General features: G+C 40.2%; 1 protein-coding gene across 3 annotated transcripts in view; it reads left to right on the top strand.

Moving 5' to 3' along the window:
- The window catches only part of DENND4A (DENN domain containing 4A), a 58955-nt gene that overhangs the window by 11603 nt on the left and 29841 nt on the right, over window positions 1–17511 (top strand). For all 3 annotated transcript variants that reach the window (XM_028705580.2, XM_028705579.2, XM_028705581.2), the window contains 8 exons: window positions 2146–2215; window positions 6093–6262; window positions 7034–7275; window positions 7992–8058; window positions 10931–10989; window positions 11771–11915; window positions 13153–13328; window positions 16574–16674. In XM_028705580.2, coding sequence (XP_028561413.2) covers window positions 2146–2215; window positions 6093–6262; window positions 7034–7275; window positions 7992–8058; window positions 10931–10989; window positions 11771–11915; window positions 13153–13328; window positions 16574–16674 — 1030 coding nt within the window. The remainder of the gene's footprint in view (window positions 1–2145; window positions 2216–6092; window positions 6263–7033; window positions 7276–7991; window positions 8059–10930; window positions 10990–11770; window positions 11916–13152; window positions 13329–16573; window positions 16675–17511) is intronic.

Here is a 17511-nt window from a genome sequence, read left to right as displayed (position 1 = left end):
AATTAATCCCACTCTCCTGTAAGATTCCAAAGGATCTGTGCCAGTTTCTTCTTCATGTCTCAACAATGTCAACTTCTCATGAGCAATCCATAATCCCTTGAAGGGTTCTCTGCTGTGTTGCAGTGTTATCTGCTTTTTGCCCTATGGACAATGGTATAAATTAAATGCTGCAAGCGGCTTTTTATGAAGTTATCTGTGCAGTCCTAAGGCAAGTACTTAAAAAAAGTAAGAATTGCTTTGCTGGATAGACTAAGATACACCTAGGTGGAATCTACACACATGTAAAAAACGCTGTGAAAATGCTTTTTAAAAAAAGGTTTTGAAAAATACATTGAATTTTGCATAGCTCACTGTCGCCTTCTAGTGTCACATTTGTATATTGCACTTTACAACACATTTAAAGTTTTTTTTTTTTTTTGCAGCTGTGTAGCTGAGTCCCTAGTTAATTCACCTCCGCCAACCATATACTTCTGGAAGCTCAGTAGGGAGACACAAAATTGCAAAATAGTTTCCCCCTCTTCTTTACTCCCAGCATCTGATAATGAGACATAGGCTGCCTATGAATATGGAGGCTCAGTTGTTGTTGAATAATATATTGAATACATTATTTTTGTCGCATCAACATGATTGAAGAGTTCTCTTTCTTTAAGTCTTCCTGCTACTCATTATCAAAGTAATAATTGTTGGCATGCTCTATAAAAGTTCCCTCAAGTCCTCTTTGCTGTCACAATGTTAATGAATCCAGTCTACTCCACCATCTTCTGATGCCTGTTAGTTACACAGAACACTGGGAAAGCACTTCTTGCAGGCCTTCCATATGAATAGTCAATTGCACAAAAAGTATATAAGATACCATTACTTGGTTTTCAGTAGAATATTTTAAATGCAAGTTAAATTGAATGGATTTCTGGTGATAGCATTTGTTCAATAGAAACAGTATGATTCAGGTGCACTGTGGCATGAAAGCCTGTGGTTAATGCACTGCTATTTTCCATCATTTTTGCTTTTGTGTGATCAAATCATTGCCAAGTGATTTGATTTTTTTAAAGCCCCTTTTATTTATTTTTTTTGCAAGCCCTTCTCATGTGTATTTAAACTGAATTTTTTTATTTATCTCAGTGGGCCATAGTGCTATTTTTCAATGATAAATTGTCGTTATGCCACATTCTAGGATAAAAGAAAAGGCAGAGACTCGTGTGTGTTGGAGGGGTAGGAGGAACTATGATATACACAGGGTAGCTTAGAAGACAGTTCTTAAAATGCTTCAAATTATGGACTCAGTTAAAACACATTCCAGAATTCATGGCTATTTGAAGTAGGAATGTATGCTGTTTTCTGAGCAAGCCTCTGGAATAGGGCTTTTACATCTTTCATGATTTTCACTTATGGCACATAATCATTTGTTTTGCAATAAGTAGGAGCTGCACAAGGTTTTTTATAAACTGAAGTTATTAAAATGCTACTGAAATCAGTGGGAATGAATATTTGCTTCTCATTTCTCTGGTATGAATGCTGTCTGAGCTACTCCAAAACATATACAAAACCTGAGCAAGCTACAAAATCAAGTGTATTTTATTTGTAGTACCCATTGTGGCTTATGTAGTGCATGAAAGTACTCATTTTACATTCCAAAAGTGTTTATGGGCTGCAGACATTTGTTGGTAGCCCCCTCTTTTTTATTCTTGTCTTCCTTTGGGTTTACCAATGGTGACGAAATTTATCAGAATACTATAAATTTCTGTTTACCGTGACACATTGCCAGCAGCAGAGAGAAGTTGGTACTGTTCAAAAATTATGAAATTGTATGAGATTTGTGCTAAAAATGAGTCATAGAGTGAAAAATTACAGGTTAAGAGACTCAAGCATGGTTATAGAATACTTAAACATCAGCATGAATCAAGTGAAAGGGCTTGCCCAGGAAAATAGTTTGTGGTTTTTTTGCCTTAAGTCGGGTTCTTTAATCTGACACACAAGAGTGCTTCCATTATTCATTACAATCATTGAATTGATTTTAAAGGAGTATAATTTGACCTTTTACAAGTTGTCTGATCAGGCTTGTTTATCCTTCCCACTTGTGGCATTGTACTCTTGTCTTTCGACATTGCCTAGTCAACTAATTCACCCTGTTCTGCACTTCTCTTGCAGTGGGGCTCAGCAGTATACTTGTGCTATAAGAAGTCTGTGGCAAAAACAAACACCATATCATACAAAGCTGGTAAGTCATCTGTAGGTTTTATTTATTTATAATACAGTAATGCTTATTGGCTGCATATAGTAGACCAATTCTATTTATGGATTAATTCTTTTATGTAAGCTTAGACTGGATTTGCACTGACGTGGGAAAATTCTGTAATATCAAGAAGACCAAGAATGTTATGTCACTTTGAGAGGCAGGCAGCCTACACACTATGCATTTAAAACACACCCACACACCCCAGAATCCTGGGAATTGTAGTTTACCTGAAACAGACCTACAATTTCCATCACCCTTAACAAACTACAGTTCCTAGGATTTAGGGTGTGTGTTTTGTGGAGTGTGAGGGAGAAGACATGCTTTAAATGTGTGGTGTGTACACATTCTCGTTTATGACAAACAGGATAAAGACTTGGTTCTGTGGGCCTGGAGGGACTTCGGAGATTGCTTATTTATTATATTTTTATTCCATTTTCTGGACCATTCTTGACTTCTAAAGTAGCTCATGTTAATGACATTTAAAAAAAAATGAGACACAGGACCTGTCATCAAGCTTACAAACTAAACAGATGAGATGCAAACAAAGAGAAGGGAAGGGGAACAGAAGTAAAAGGCAGAAGAGGGAGGTCCAATTTTCAAGGCCAAAATGAAGTGGTGAGCTATACGCAGGCCTTCGTATTCCATGCTGCCCACATTCTTCTTCCCTTGTTGGGGAATTTGACTTGCGGTTACTTTTCATGAAAAGCTTTCTCTTCCCCCACTTCTCTGCGTAGCAAACCACTTTTGGAATTATTGGGAGGTCCAGTAATGGTTTTTGATACGGCATAATGGGTGGTCTTTCGTTGCTATGCTTTTGTAAAACAAAATGAGGGGGAATGCACAACCCTGAGTCACTTTAATTGGGATATTTTGGAAGCACACAGGTATATCTGCCAAGTACAGAGGCTCATCCTCTCTGGAGCTTGCCTGGGCAAGCTCAGTTAAAATGAACGCAGCATTGCTTAGGAGGCTTTTATCCAGTATGCCTTCTATTGAATAAGCAGAATGAAATGTTGAGTTATTTTTATTTCATTGCTGGGAAATTGGATTGGATTGACTGGAGGAGCTGTGAAACCAGTTCAAGTGGCAATGCTGTCTGTAATAGGACCGATGTGGTTCAGCAGATAGAACAGGGGTTGTCAGTGTGTTTCCCATGGCACAAGTCCTTCTCAGACCATGTTTTTGTTTTGTTTTTGTTTTTAATTTTCTTTTTTGTTAACTTACCAACTCATATTCTTCTGCATGTCTGCAGAGTCCACCTAGTATGCAGAGGCTCCAGATTTCTTTCTGAGAGGCCCTGTGTTGCTGCCAAACTTGTAGGAACCCGAGTTCAGTATTAGTAGGAGCAAGTGGGGACTTGCAACAGTCCTCAACCCTAAAAGGAGTGTTCCTATTCAGGACTTTTGGCATTCTGGAAAAGGATCCTCAATGATCCCTTCAGGGCTTGCAGAAAGCTAGCAGGAAGGATTCAGGAGCAGAAAGGGAGAAAGGACACCTTTTAATTTCTTCCCATTTGAAAATGTCTCCTCGTGGCTGGCCCTGCCATAGGATAGAGTTCAAAATATACGAATAAGCCACTTCAAAATGATGTATATATCATACAACACATCTCACAAAATATACAAGTAACTACAAGTTGTTATATGCATCAGAGTCAAATAAAGAATCAAACAAATCAATGAATAGCGAGGAACGCCAAGCCGTCTCTCAAAGGAAGCCATTTCACAAAAGTCTCAAAGGAAGACATCTCTCTGAAGTCTCAAAAGGACAGTATATCAAGAATAGTTCAACTGTTTCAGAATAAAGTCTTCATCAGCGAATAATGAAATATTCATACTAGTGGGGAATCATGCTAGTGGATCAGTGATCACTGGATAGTGTAGCTGCAACACAGGGGTTTGTGTTTGTTCATAGGGCAGAATTCGACAGCCACCTCAGGTGGCAGGTGTTGGTAGGGGCAGGGAATGTGGCAACATGTTGGAGGATTGAGCTTTGGACACCCCACAGCCAGCCCCATACTCCCTAAGCTAGCCTGCTAGCCTCAGATGTGGTGGAGGATGCTTTGTGCTTGAAGTAATATTCAGCTGCTGGCCTGGTTGGTATATAGAATGGGGGAAAGGGCATCGTTGTGTTTCTTGCCTCAGGCAGCAAAACTTATTGGGTCAACCCTGCTTCTCCTATTGTGTTATGTAGTGCTAAAGGACATAGTATTGGGACTGCTAGCCAGCCCTAAACATGAGAGTATTAATGCTAATATACCAAAAGAAAATGTTTCCGTTCTTTCCTGCCTCCTTGTAACCTTGTGATACACACCTGCCACCTCACCCCCTTCACTCCAAGCCAAGGATACTATAAGCCAGGGGTCAGTAAACTTTTTCAGCAGGGGGCCGGTCCACTGTCCCTCAGACCTTGTGGGGGGGCGGACTATATTTTGGGGGGGGAAATGAACAAATTCCTATGCCCCACAAATAACCCAGAGATGCATTTTAAATAAAAGCACACATGCTACTCGTGTAAAAACACCAGGCAGGCCCCACAAATAACCCAGAGGTGCATTTTAAATAAAAGGACACATTCTACTCATGTAAAAATATGCTGATTCCTGGACCGTCCGCGGGCCAGATTTAGAAGGCAGTTGGGCCGGATCTGGCCCCTGGGCCTTAGTTTGCCTACCCATGCTATAAGCTATTTGGCAAATTCTCTCTATTTATATTCCTTTCCCTCCCCACCCACTTAACAGACTTGCAACCTTCTGTGTCTCAACTATCCTCTATATTTTATAAGTCTTGGAAGCCACTGTGTGTTGGCCCCCATCCAGCTGTTTGTTGCTGTTTTTAAAGTATTTTTCTTTTATAAACTAAAATTCCTGGGAGCATGAAGAAGCTATTATCTTCATTTATTTATTTAATTATTTATTTAGCAGCCCTGTTTTCCTTTCAAATGGATAGGCATTGGACCACCCAAGTTTGGTATTAGAAGGGATGGTGATGATGCAGAAATTATACATGTCAAAACAAGAAACAGTGAAGCTGTAGTCCTAAAAGACACACAAAAAAATCCAAATACAAATCAAGCAACATCATTAAAAACTGGATTGCACTCCAGAGCCCAAAGCTTTCCTGAATAAAGTGTTTATTTTACATTCTCACTGAATCATTTGATGATGGCTAAGGACGATATTCCTTAATTTGTCAACAAGGTCAGAAATAAATGAGGTATATTGAAATTACCTCAAGCAAAATTTTGTATTGAAAGATATCAACAGTGGATAGATGGCAGTTTGACAATATAAGAGCTTTGAATCTTGAGCTTTGAATCTTGATAGATGGCAGTTTGACAATCTTGAGCTTTGAATTTTCCTTATTTGCTCTAATTGGGGCAATTTAAATTTCTGCTGTGTTGCTTGATTTAAAAGATGAAGGGTTTTTAATAATTTTTTGTATATTTTTGGAATGCTCAATATGGTGCTAATGTTCAATTGAGAGCTTAATTCCTTATTAGACTGATACGTGTAGTTTTTCTTTAATTTTGTGGTGTTGGCCTTAATAATTTTTCAGGAGTATGGTTAAACTGGATCTCATGTGACTTGGAAGTAAATACCATAGAATTAAATGGTCTTATTCCCAAGTAAATGTGTGTAGGATTGTGCCCTTAGCTGGAAGTAAAACGTGTTTAATTCAGACTTGTTTGTGAGTAGGCATGCAAAGGATTGCATTTGTTGTGCAGGGAAGCATAGAAGTTGGGAAAATAAACTCTTAGCATGCTTCTTAATAGTTCGGTGTGTTACATAAGGAATGGTTTTTCTAGTATGCTCAGTGGAGTTCAGGTCTATCAGTAATATAAAAAATTGTTTCTCCAGGTCTAATATGCCGATATCCAGAAGACGACTACGATTCATTTCCCTTACCAGAATCAGTACCTCTTTTTTGCCTCCCAATGGGGGCAACAATTGAATGTTGGCCGTCTAATAGCAAGTATCCCCTCCCAGTGTTTTCTACATTTGTACTAACTGGAGCTTCAGCTGAAAAGGTAAGGATAAGTTTGTCAACAAGTATAATTTTCAAGTACAGCTTGTTCTTTTATTTTATTTTGTTGTTGTTCTTTCATTTTTCTGAGTCTGAGGAATTCATCAGAAAATGTTTGAAAGCTTGAAAATTCTTCCTGCAATAACTTCACATGATGATTAATGCTAGACTTAAACTGATTTGGTCATCATTCCTTCTCCATGAGGAGCACTGGAAGCTGTAGTTCTGTGATGGGGAGGTGGGATCTAACAGAGCAGGGTCAGCTCCAGGACTGAGGTGCCCCAGGCAAAGAGACCTTGGGAGGCCCCCTCCTCTCTTGGTAGAACAGAATGGGCTTACCTGGCAACACTGCTGTGTTGGGTGGATGGAGACAAGATTTACTTCTCCCATAATGCCCCTCAGCAAAATGCTTTGGAGCCATTGGGAGAAATTATAATGGCCACTAGACCTTAAGTGCCATATCTGATGTGGCATTAATTGCCTCTCATTATGCCACCTGCCCAGGAACACATTGCAACTTTTAAGAAGTTGTTCATTAACCTTAAACTGCTTATAGTGCTGCATGCATGCACAAAACAACTTTTTATTGCACTTTTACGTTCATATTTAGTTCTCTGAGTTGCTTAAATTGTTTTCATAATATTTCAAGAAGTGCAGTACATTAAAGTAAAGCTATTTGAGAAATGTACATATTCTGGAGTCCTTTGCCTTTGGTCTGAAGCAAACGCATGGAGAACAAGCATGTTCATTAAATCACATATTTTGTTGTTTGCAGGTCTATGGTGCTGCGATACAGTTCTATGAAACCTATTCTGAAGAGAATCTCACAGAAAAGCAGAAATCTCAGTTGGGTTTAGTGGCTACTCCTGATGGGAAGTCTGCTTGCTCCAAAACAGTCCAGACGAATAAATGCATCTGCCTTCTTTCTCACTGGCCATTCTTCGATGCTTTCAAGAAATTTCTTACTTTTCTATATCGTTATTCCATCTCTGGTCCACATGTCCTGCCCATTGAGAAGTAAGTTCTGTAGGATATTTTGTCCATTTCACATCAGTGCTATTGTAGAACAATTTTATTAATTGAGACTGGCCACTGGTCACAGCTGAGAGTGCATTCTGCCTAGCCAGTAGCCAGCTGGGCTCATTGCTAGCTTGAGTCAGACCTTGCACCAAACCTGTTTTAAGTAATCTTAACTATGGATTGATTTAGATATAATGCCAAATCATGGTTTGATGATACAGGAACAAACTTGGAATAAGGAGATACTCCCAACAAGAAACTTCCTGGGTGGGGCAGAATCACTATGCTTGTTTCTCAGCAGGTGGGTCATTGTTGCTTACTGGGAAGGGGGTGAGCAAGGCAGTGGTGAGGTCAGTGCAGTGCAAATGCACCAGCAGATCCAATCTGGTCTGCCTGGTGGTGCGTTGCACCCCACCAACCTCTCTGCCACCTCTTCTCTCCTGCTAATCAGTAGTGACCCACCTGCTGGAAAGCTAGCAGAGCTACTTCTGTTCCCAGCAGGTTGCTAAATTGTTCCCCTACTCTTTGTGCCTCCATGGAACACACAGGTCATTATGGAAAACTCTGCACTGATTTAAACAAACACAATTGAATAGATCCTATCTGCTAAAAAATGTTTTAATGCTTTTTGTATGCTGGATGTACACTGGCATCCTGTATTCTGTAAACGGATTAAATTTATTAAGCTGAAATAATTATTTCTTCTTTCACAGGCATATTTCCCACTTTATGCACAAAGTTCCTTTTCCATCCCCTCAGAGGCCAAGAATTTTAGTCCAGGCAAGTGTAAATTTGCCCTTTACTGTCCACATGTTGTTCTAGTTTCAGCAGGTTCATGCATGTATATGCATCACTAGATTACATGAAGGTTTTACAGGTGATTGTGTAAACTCATTCAGTTGAAAAGCAATATGCCAGTGGCACAATGGGTCAGTGCGTCTTGCTGTTAAGGTCGGTGGTTCAAGCTCATCCAGGTACGGCTGTGGGCAGGATTCCTGCATTGCAGGGAGTTGGACTAGATGACCCTTGGGTTTCCTTCCAACTCTACAATTCTCTGATTCTCTGAGATGAATGTTTGATCTGTGATGGCTCGTTCATATATGCAATTCATTGTTGGTTGTTGCACTCTTTAAAGTTTAAGAGTGATATGTGTGAACCATATATATGTATTTTGCTTTTGCTTTTTTGTATTTGTATATAATTCTTATTGTTGATAATATTTTGCATTCATATATTATCGTTGCTAGCCACCCTACATTTCTTGTGCGGAAAGGTAGAGTATAAATTTACCATATTTTCCAGCGTATAAGACGACTGGGCGTATAAGACGACCCCCCAACTTTTCCAGTTAAAATATAGAGTTTGGGATATACTCGCCGTATATGACTACCCCTCTTCCAACGCACACCAAATAAAAAATTAAAAAACCGGTCTCCAGTCCGACACGGAAATCCACTCCACTTTCCAGTGGCTGGGGGCTTCTGGGGCCAATTTTCAAGCATATTTCTGCTTCATCTAGAGAGCTTGGTGTCCTCTGATTTAATTTGCTGTCGTTTTATCCTTTGGTGGGGAGTTGCTGCAGGAGCTGCTGCTGTAGCTGGTGTACAAGACGACCCCTGACTTTTGAGAAAATTTCCTGGGTTAAAAAGTAGTCTTAAATGCCAGAAAAGACATAATAGTTGTAGAGCACAGATGGGGAACCTGTGGCCCCCCCAACTGTTGTTGGACTCCAGCTCCCATCAGTGGCTAGGGAAACCCAGCCAGATAGATGGGGTATAAATAATAAATTATTGTTGTTATTATCTCTGACCACTGACGATGCTGGCTGGGTCTGATGGGGTTTGGAGTTCCACAATGGTTGGAGGGCCACAGCTTCCCCATCCTTGCTGTTGAGATAAAGTTGAAGAGGTAAAGTTGAGAAAATTCTAAACTCAAGCACCCACCTGTGTGCAGCTGTGATGTTACTCCCCTTTCTGTACCAAATAACCTAAACTTCTGAGGGCTGTTTCTTGTGTGTTAAGATCTAGAGAAGGTCCTGCATCCTTTTCTTCGATGCCAGTTAAAATCCTGGTTAAGGGGCACAGTGTTGTATTTTCATGTGTAGAGATCTTTCTCAAAGTGCCAACTCGTGATTTATAGCCACAAGAGCAGCTGTATATTTAAGGAAGCAGACTTTTACAGCATGAACATTCTATTTGTCATTAAATCAAGACAATTTTGTCCTTTTGGCATGGAATTTGACATGCTGAATCTACCTGGTGAGAGGGTATCCTCTGGACAATTGGTGGGGAGGCAGCAACAGAAAAGAGTTGCTGAGCTTTTGCAACAATATGCATTTTTCTTCCCTGCTCAAAAGTTACGTATCCCTTTGCCAGCTTAATCATGTCAAGGATTCAAGGCTATTGCAGGGGTCTGCCCTTACTGGATTCATTAAAATTGATTATACAGATCTGCCACCACAGTATCTTTGGTCTTGATCCTGGTATTTCATTTGGGGTCAGGTGGAACAAATGTGAGGTTTCTATATAGATTGAATTTTGTTGGACATGTGCCAAGTTGTATGTGTATTTATTTTTGTTGTTGGTTTAAGAGATCTACCCTTGTTGTATTTGTATGTATGTTTTGGAATACTCAGTAAATAATGATATTCACAATTTTTAAAAAATCTATTGTGTGCTCCAAAATTTAAGAGGTTTCAGTAGGCCATACTTGATGCAATGTAGGAGGTTGGTGTGGTCTGCAGTTTTTCAAAGTGTTCATACCAGCCAGGGTGGGGGCAGTTAAAAACTGCAGCATTGTGGGAAGAAGGTAAATCTTCTCCACTGAGTATTTCCTCCATTAAAACCCCACCACCACCAACTGAAGCTGCTGCTTGATTCTATGCTATTTTATACCTGACAAAAGAAAGTGGATTTACACAGAAGCAAACTTGCAAGCGAGCACAATATGTAAGGCTATAGAATGCATTTATTGGTTACAGAGCCTGAAAGTTAATTTGCTATTTGTTTGCCACTCAGTGCATGACTGTATAAGTGAACTCTTAATCCTTCTCTTAAAAGGAGAAGTTTTTCTGTCTTATAATTCTGATGCTTTTGTGGGCTTCCTCAAGCGTGTTTTTGAAGAAATCTTTGGGAAGATGATACCTGTATTAAATAATTTAGCTAGCTTGCAAGTAAACAGACCAGTGCTAGGTTAAACTGCTTGAGACTTTGAAATTGAGCCATAACCTCTTTTTCAATTGAAGCTTACTTAAAAATATTAACATTAAGGGTATGCATACTTTAAAACCAGCTTGCTATGGATGGGACAACAGTATTAATTCTGCGAGGGTAATTAATGTTTACTAAAATAGTACGTAGTTAAGACTGTTAGACCTGTCAACAGTGTTTTCCAAATATATGTTGAAGTCTTTAATTTTTGTGTAAATGAAATAAATAGTAGGGATCCCTTCTATGAACTAATGACTATTTCCTGTGTATACTTATGTGATCACCACAATACTGTTACTTTTTTCATGTATGGTTTAGAAGTCCAATACCAGACAGTGATCTGAAATTGCTTCTTTTCTTAAACTTTTCTTTAGTAATGTATTATCTGATGTCTAAAATATCATGTAAATATAAAAATCTACCTTTATGTTATGTTTTTATAGCTGTCGCCTCATGACAGTCTGATTCTTAGTCAGCCCATATCATCACCTCTACCACTGAGGCAAGTAAAAATAACATTTTAAAAGTAATGCATTATCTGAAGGATGGGAAGAGGGGTTGATTGAAAAATTACTGATTGTGAGACAAGAAGACAATATAAATATTTGGAGTAATAGAAATGAGTTTCTTCCCTTGTTTCTTTAACATTTTGCTGAAAAACACTGAAAGTTTTTGAAATACTTTTTTTCAATAATTTAGTGAGAACTAATTCACTAGGAACTATAAACAGCTTGTCCCATCTTGTTTCTGCTGCCCTTCAGTTCATCACAATAACTTTCTCCTGTTGTGTACTGTACTACAATGCATGTAGAGAAGAAAGGAAGACTTGTGGCAGTGCTAAATCCAAAACGTCTGCTTTTCTGTATTTTCAGCTCTGTGTTATTCTTACATTACTTGCAATAATTATTTAATAGCCACTGTGGTTTTGTGATTAGGGCCAAAGTAACCAACCTTCCTGATGATTTGAACTACAGCTCCCATCAACCCCATCCAGCATGGTTAGTGGACAGGGGGGTGGGAGCTGTAATCCACAGCTGCAATCCACAGCATTTGGAAATGCGCCATGTTGACCGTCCTTCGGTTAGGCTGTTGGACTTAAACCACAGGGTCTTGGATTCAAATCCTTGCTGAGCTGCAGGGCTGAATAGTGGAGGACCTTGCGCTAGTAAAATGGTGCTGACGTATTGTGTTGTGGTAAAGACAAAATAGCACCTAGGAGGCAGGGTAGCATTGTAATCAATAAATAATATTTATCAGTCCATTTTATTGTCTTTGTCTGACAGTGGTGGCAAGTTTTCTGCTCTTCTGCAGAACCTTGGACCAGAGAATGCAGTAACTCTCCTTGTATTTGCGGTGACGGAGCATAAAATCCTTATCCATTCTTTACGACCGTCAGTCCTTACCAGTGTAACAGAAGCACTTGTCTCTGTAAGTAGCATTTGTTTTTATCCAGTTAAATGGCTATAGGGTGTCCTGGTCCTAGGAACTTAATACTTTCCCCGGTATTTATTAGTAACATTCCCTATTTGCTCAAGTGTGAAATGAACTGGTATGTATCTTTTATCTTTGCCACAATGACCAGGATCCACAGCTGCATAGAAATGGTTCTGTGGACCCAGGGGCTTTAGACTGTTTTTGCTTGAACACCAGCTGCATGTCAAACCGAGGGGGTGTTTCAAACGCTGTTTATCACACAGCATGAAGGTCAATTGTTCAAAGAAATAAAGTCAAAAATTCCTCTGAGCTAGCACAAGCCCCATGCATAAGGCTTTGTCATCCTTTGGGTCCTGGCCTCTGCTCCGTGCTGGGGGTCATGTGTTAAATATTTAGCTTTTTTTCGTGGTGGTGGTGGGTTTTTTTTTTTAACCTTCCAATGATGTTTATGCAGATGGGCTGCTGCGAGTGTAACAATCCTTGGGCACAGTCCTTCAGGAAGTTATTCTGTACAAGTTCCATTGAAGTAAATCAGAGTCCTCTCCCATTCATTTCAACAGGGGTTGCACAGGAAAGCTCCCTGAAGGCAGTGGTCCATTAGGGCGAATGGGGCACAGCCCTTCTAACCTCAGTGTGCAGTGATTTGTGTCACATCTGTAAATGTTTTGTACACTGCAGTGGGGGAAGGGCCCTGGGGAGCTGCTGCCTGTCAATTTAGACAGTGTAGAGCTAGGCAGACCCATTGGTCTGATTCAGTATAAGACTGCTTCCTCTATTCCTGTACCCCTCTCCCCTCCCTATACATAAGAAAGTAAGTAAGAGGGTGGCACTGACTGTCAGCATTCCTCCTACTTAGTCTCAGTGTTGCCTTTGTACAACTCATCAGTGAAGAGGTTAGGGATGGCACGAGAGTTAGTTGGCTGCCTATCATTGGCTCTGGGCTCCACCTACTGTTTGGGCTCCCGGCTTTCCACCCTACCCATCCCAATGTGCCCCAGCCATCACTGCCTGGAGGATTGTCCCTTTGTCTGTCTCCTAGTAGTTAGCATTTTAAAGTATAGGAGTTGTTGCATTTTCCCTACAACATTGCACTGACATTAATTGAAATCTGCAGGGAATGTTCACGGTGAAAGTGCTTCATATGTGGAAAATGGTCTGTGATTGTTATCTTAACTTGAAGCACAATTGTTTGCTTATATACAATGCATACATTCTTTTCTCTTTTTTAAAGATGATATTTCCTTTCCACTGGCCCTGCCCGTACATTCCTCTCTGCCCTCTAGCCCTGGCAGATGTTTTGAGTGCGCCGTGTCCATTCATAGTAGGAATTGACTCAAGATACTTTGATCTCTATGACCCTCCACCAGATGTTAGCTGCGTTGACCTAGATACAAACACCATTTCACAGTAAGCATTGAGAACTTTTCTGTGTGATTTTGTAATAGTTCAGCAGAAGGCACAGTGGTGAATTTTTGTTTCCTACCTCATCTAGTTCTGCTTACCAGAAACTGCAAGTCCTTTCACATTTGCATCACTTGATTACACAGCACCGGATGACTTGCAGCTGAACTTGTGATCTGATTCCTCTGAAAATCATTGTGTCAGAGGTGATGATCTATGGCATTAAATTTATGATGGCTCATTGAGGCATACAAGTCACACTTAATGGTTACGGTTACCTAGCATGTATATGGTGCATTTCAAGTGTCTACGTGTATTTTATCTCAGGGACCCTTAGAATAGCCGAGTAATGTAAACCAGTACAGTAATACCTTCATATTGGGACTGAGGCTGGGAGTATAAAGCCATGTATTGAGCTCCACACATTCCAGCTGTTGATTCACCTGTTTTACCACTATACCACCTACAATGGTGCTACAGTTATGAAGGAATAAACCTGCAAGTGCAACCTAACCTCGTCACCCTAAGTTTCTCTTCTTGCACTTCCTTGCTGTAGAAATCATGCATCAGTAGATCGCACAGACAAATTGGGTACCTCAGCACTTTGCCTTTGCCAATACATGAAACACATTCTAAGTAATTTGCAAATAGTCTCACTAATCCTCATAGTACTGTGGAAGGCAGTTAGCTTTCCTAAAAACAGTACTTAAAGCTCATGTGAACAAAGGGTGCTTCTTAAAGACCACACACCCTGAAAGCAGAACTGAGATTAGTTTTCTGCAGTTCTTGGTGGTCTAGACTTTGCAGTCTTCCTTAGCGGGGAAGAGTACAGAGGAAATGTGTTTGTAAAATAAAGGAAACAAATTTCATGGGCAAGTTCCAGTGTTGTTACTAATTTAACTGCTCTCAACTTGCAATTCTCTTGGAGTATATAAACATGGTTTATCTTGGTAATCTCACTGATGACTTGGGAAGGGGGAACTTGTGCCATCAAGGACATGGAATTAAGCGAGCATTTCTGCATCATTTGTCAAAAGTGAATGTCATATACAGTGGGTACCTTGGTTCTCAAATTTAATCTATTCCAGAAGTCCATTCCAAAACCAAAGTGTTCCAAAACTAAAGCATACTTTCCCATAGAAAGTAATGCAAAATGGATTAATCTGTTCCACACTTTTAAAAACAACCCCAAAACAGCAATTTAACATGAATTTTACTATCTAACGAGACCATTGATCCATAAAATGAAAGCAATAAACAATGTACTACAGTCACACAATCAATCAGTAGCTGAACTGGGTTCCACACAGTCACAAAAATAAAACATAAAAACCACAAAAACAAAAATGCAAAATAAATAGCAAAAACAGACAGACCTCAGCGTAACACTCGAAACAGAAGTGTGGCACTCAAAATGGAGCAGATTTGGCTTCCAAAAAAAGTTCACAAACCAGAACATTTACTTCCAGGTTTACGGTTCCAAGTTGTTTGAGTACCAAGGCATTTGAGAACCAAGGTACCACTGCATAAGCCTTATATAACTGTTTTCCCTTAAAGTATGGGTGAGGAATTAGCGGGCTTCCAAATGTTGTTGGACCCCGGGTCCCAATGTCTTTGGCCATTGACCATGTTGACTGGGGCTTATGGGAGCTGGAGTCCAACAAAATTTGAAGGGCCACTGGCTCCCCTGACTGTTGCCTTAAAGGATCTTGAGAACTTTTGTTGGGTGAAGAATCACTGAAATGCACACCAAGAGTTGGGTATAGAGCAGGCCACAACTTTCCCATTATTTAGCAGAGAAGAGAGGGACAAGACAGTTGTTGCCGACAGTCCATATTCTTCACCCACCTTACTGCTGGGTAACCCTGAGGGGAAAGAGTGGCCATTCTGAGAACAGAATGCTGGACTCACTGCCTGGTCCTTGTTGTTGTGCAGTTTCTTGAGTTCCTTTTATGGCCTCCCCAGAATGGTTTGTGGCCTTTCCTTATCCCTGCACCAGTTGTGACTTTAATCCACCATCAGTGCCAAAAGCAACTGCTTGCGAACCTTTGCTGGGAGAAAAATGAACTCTTGCCCCCTGCCTGATCAGTCTGGGAGGGAAGTTCAGTTACTTCCTGGCCCTGTCATCTTAAGTGCATGGCAAAATTTATGTAGCTGTATTGCAAGAAACCCTAATGAGACCAGGCAGAGCGTTACTATAAACCAGCTACGGCTAGATAGCCACAGCAGTTGCATAGAGGAGAAAAGTAACAAACTAAGCTGCTTTTTGGGCTCCTCTCGCCTATATTAAGCAGGAGCAGGGCTGTTCCTACTCCAGTTCACCACCCACATGAGCTGCCCTCTTCCCAGCCACTGTGATTGGCCAAATTGTGGGGCTAGGAGAAAGGCAACCCAGCTCATTCACAGCCAGTCATTCTGTTCACCACCAAAGCTCCAATGCCCCTGCCTGAGGCACAGCCTAGTCATTATGCTGTAGTGGTGTCCAAACTTTTCAAAGAGGGCCAGATTTGATGAAGTGAAGGGCCATGAGGGCCGACCAAATGGCCAACCAAAGTTGTTAACCTTTTTTAAGGATTGAATAGGATTGAAGTTGTTGAGCTTTTTTTAGGGTATTACCTCAGGAAATAAACTGCCACAGGGGCCGGATTAAACCGACCGCCGGCGGGCTGGATTAGGCCCCCGAGACGGACTTTAGACATGCCTGCTGTGGAACAATTGCAGTTATAAAAAGGAGAGCAGGAGTGGTTGTTTAACTTTACTCGTGTCCAAACCAAAATATTAGTAAGCTGTTATGAGTGTGCCATACAGGTGTCAGGGTATCAGATATTTAGGACTCTCACATGCTTCAAGGAAATACTGAAACGAAACCATCAGCCGAGGCAACAAGGCTGGGAATTGAGAGATGAGAAACTGAATCAATTAGTATGGAAGCAGAGGACCAGATAAGATTTAAAATATTAATAGAAACAAACAGTATGTTGGGTGCTTCCCACAGAAAGAAGTGAGGAGGAGGGAAATCATGCTTGCAAGGTTTCCAACAGCAACAGAGGAGAGCAGAAGCTTGAATAATCCGAGTGCAGTGAAGGACACTTTGCCAGATGTCATCTTTTCACAAGCATATTTAAAAATACACTGCCATCTATAAATAAAGATTTCCATACCTAGATAACCGTTTATGTGTACACTTTTTAGCTGTTGCTTTGTATTTTCAAAATACCATGTTTTGCATAATACCTCTGTTTTTATTCCAGACCAGGAGATAAGAGAAATATTGCATGGAAGATCTTACCAAAGAAACCCTGTAAAAACCTGATGAACACTCTAAATAACTTGTATCAGCAGCTAGCAGAATGTAAGTGGGGAAAATGACACAGAGATTGGCATATGCAGTGGCTTGTTGTAGTCGTTCATGCTTTAAGATGGTTAAGCTGTTGTGCTACTTAGCAGGAGTGGACTTCAGGGAATCCAGTGAAAAAGCTGTCTTTGAAGAGGGGAGAAACATATGGTGTTCCTTATTCTATGCAGATGGAACAGATAGTGATTTGGGAAAGGACCATAGCTCAGTTTAGCGCTCAACCAGCCATGCTTGCCTAGAGGAACCCAGACAAAATCACAATAGGTTTTTCATTATTTTGAAATTTTCCAATGATTTTTGACAAAATTAGACTAAGAGACTTGTGGCATCTTAAATGCTAAACAAATCATTATGCCATAATAAATCTGTTAGTCTTTAAAGTCCCACAAAAGTCTGTTGCAGCACAAACAACAAACAAGGCTACCTTTCTGGAACTTCTGTGAATTACTGTTTAATAGGTTGCATAAATGTTAAGTATTTGAAAAGCTGGGCTTGTTAAAATGTCCAGCTTTGAAAATCAAATAAAAATTATTTGCAAATATTAAAAATGTCATGTGCCTGACACCTTTTTATTCACCCAGGCATTTAAATTGCACTTTAAATACATTCTGTTTTATACTACCTCTGCTACAATGAACATTCTTGCTGCTTTATATTTTATTTTTGTTTCTTATTTATTGATAAACATAAATAAATGCATTTAGAAAGCCAGTATGGTGTACTGGTCAAAGTGCTGGACTAGTACCAGAGGGACCACATTTGAAATCCCTATTCAGCCGTGAAGCTCCCTGGGTGACCTTGGGCCAGTTGATATCTGTCAGCCTGACCTACCGT

Source organism: Podarcis muralis, chromosome 14, assembly GCF_964188315.1.
Source record: "Podarcis muralis chromosome 14, rPodMur119.hap1.1, whole genome shotgun sequence".
Classification (NCBI taxonomy): Eukaryota; Metazoa; Chordata; class Lepidosauria; order Squamata; family Lacertidae; genus Podarcis; species Podarcis muralis.
Note: the sequence above shows the minus strand (reverse complement) of the source record. Positions and strands in the feature narration are given on the sequence as shown.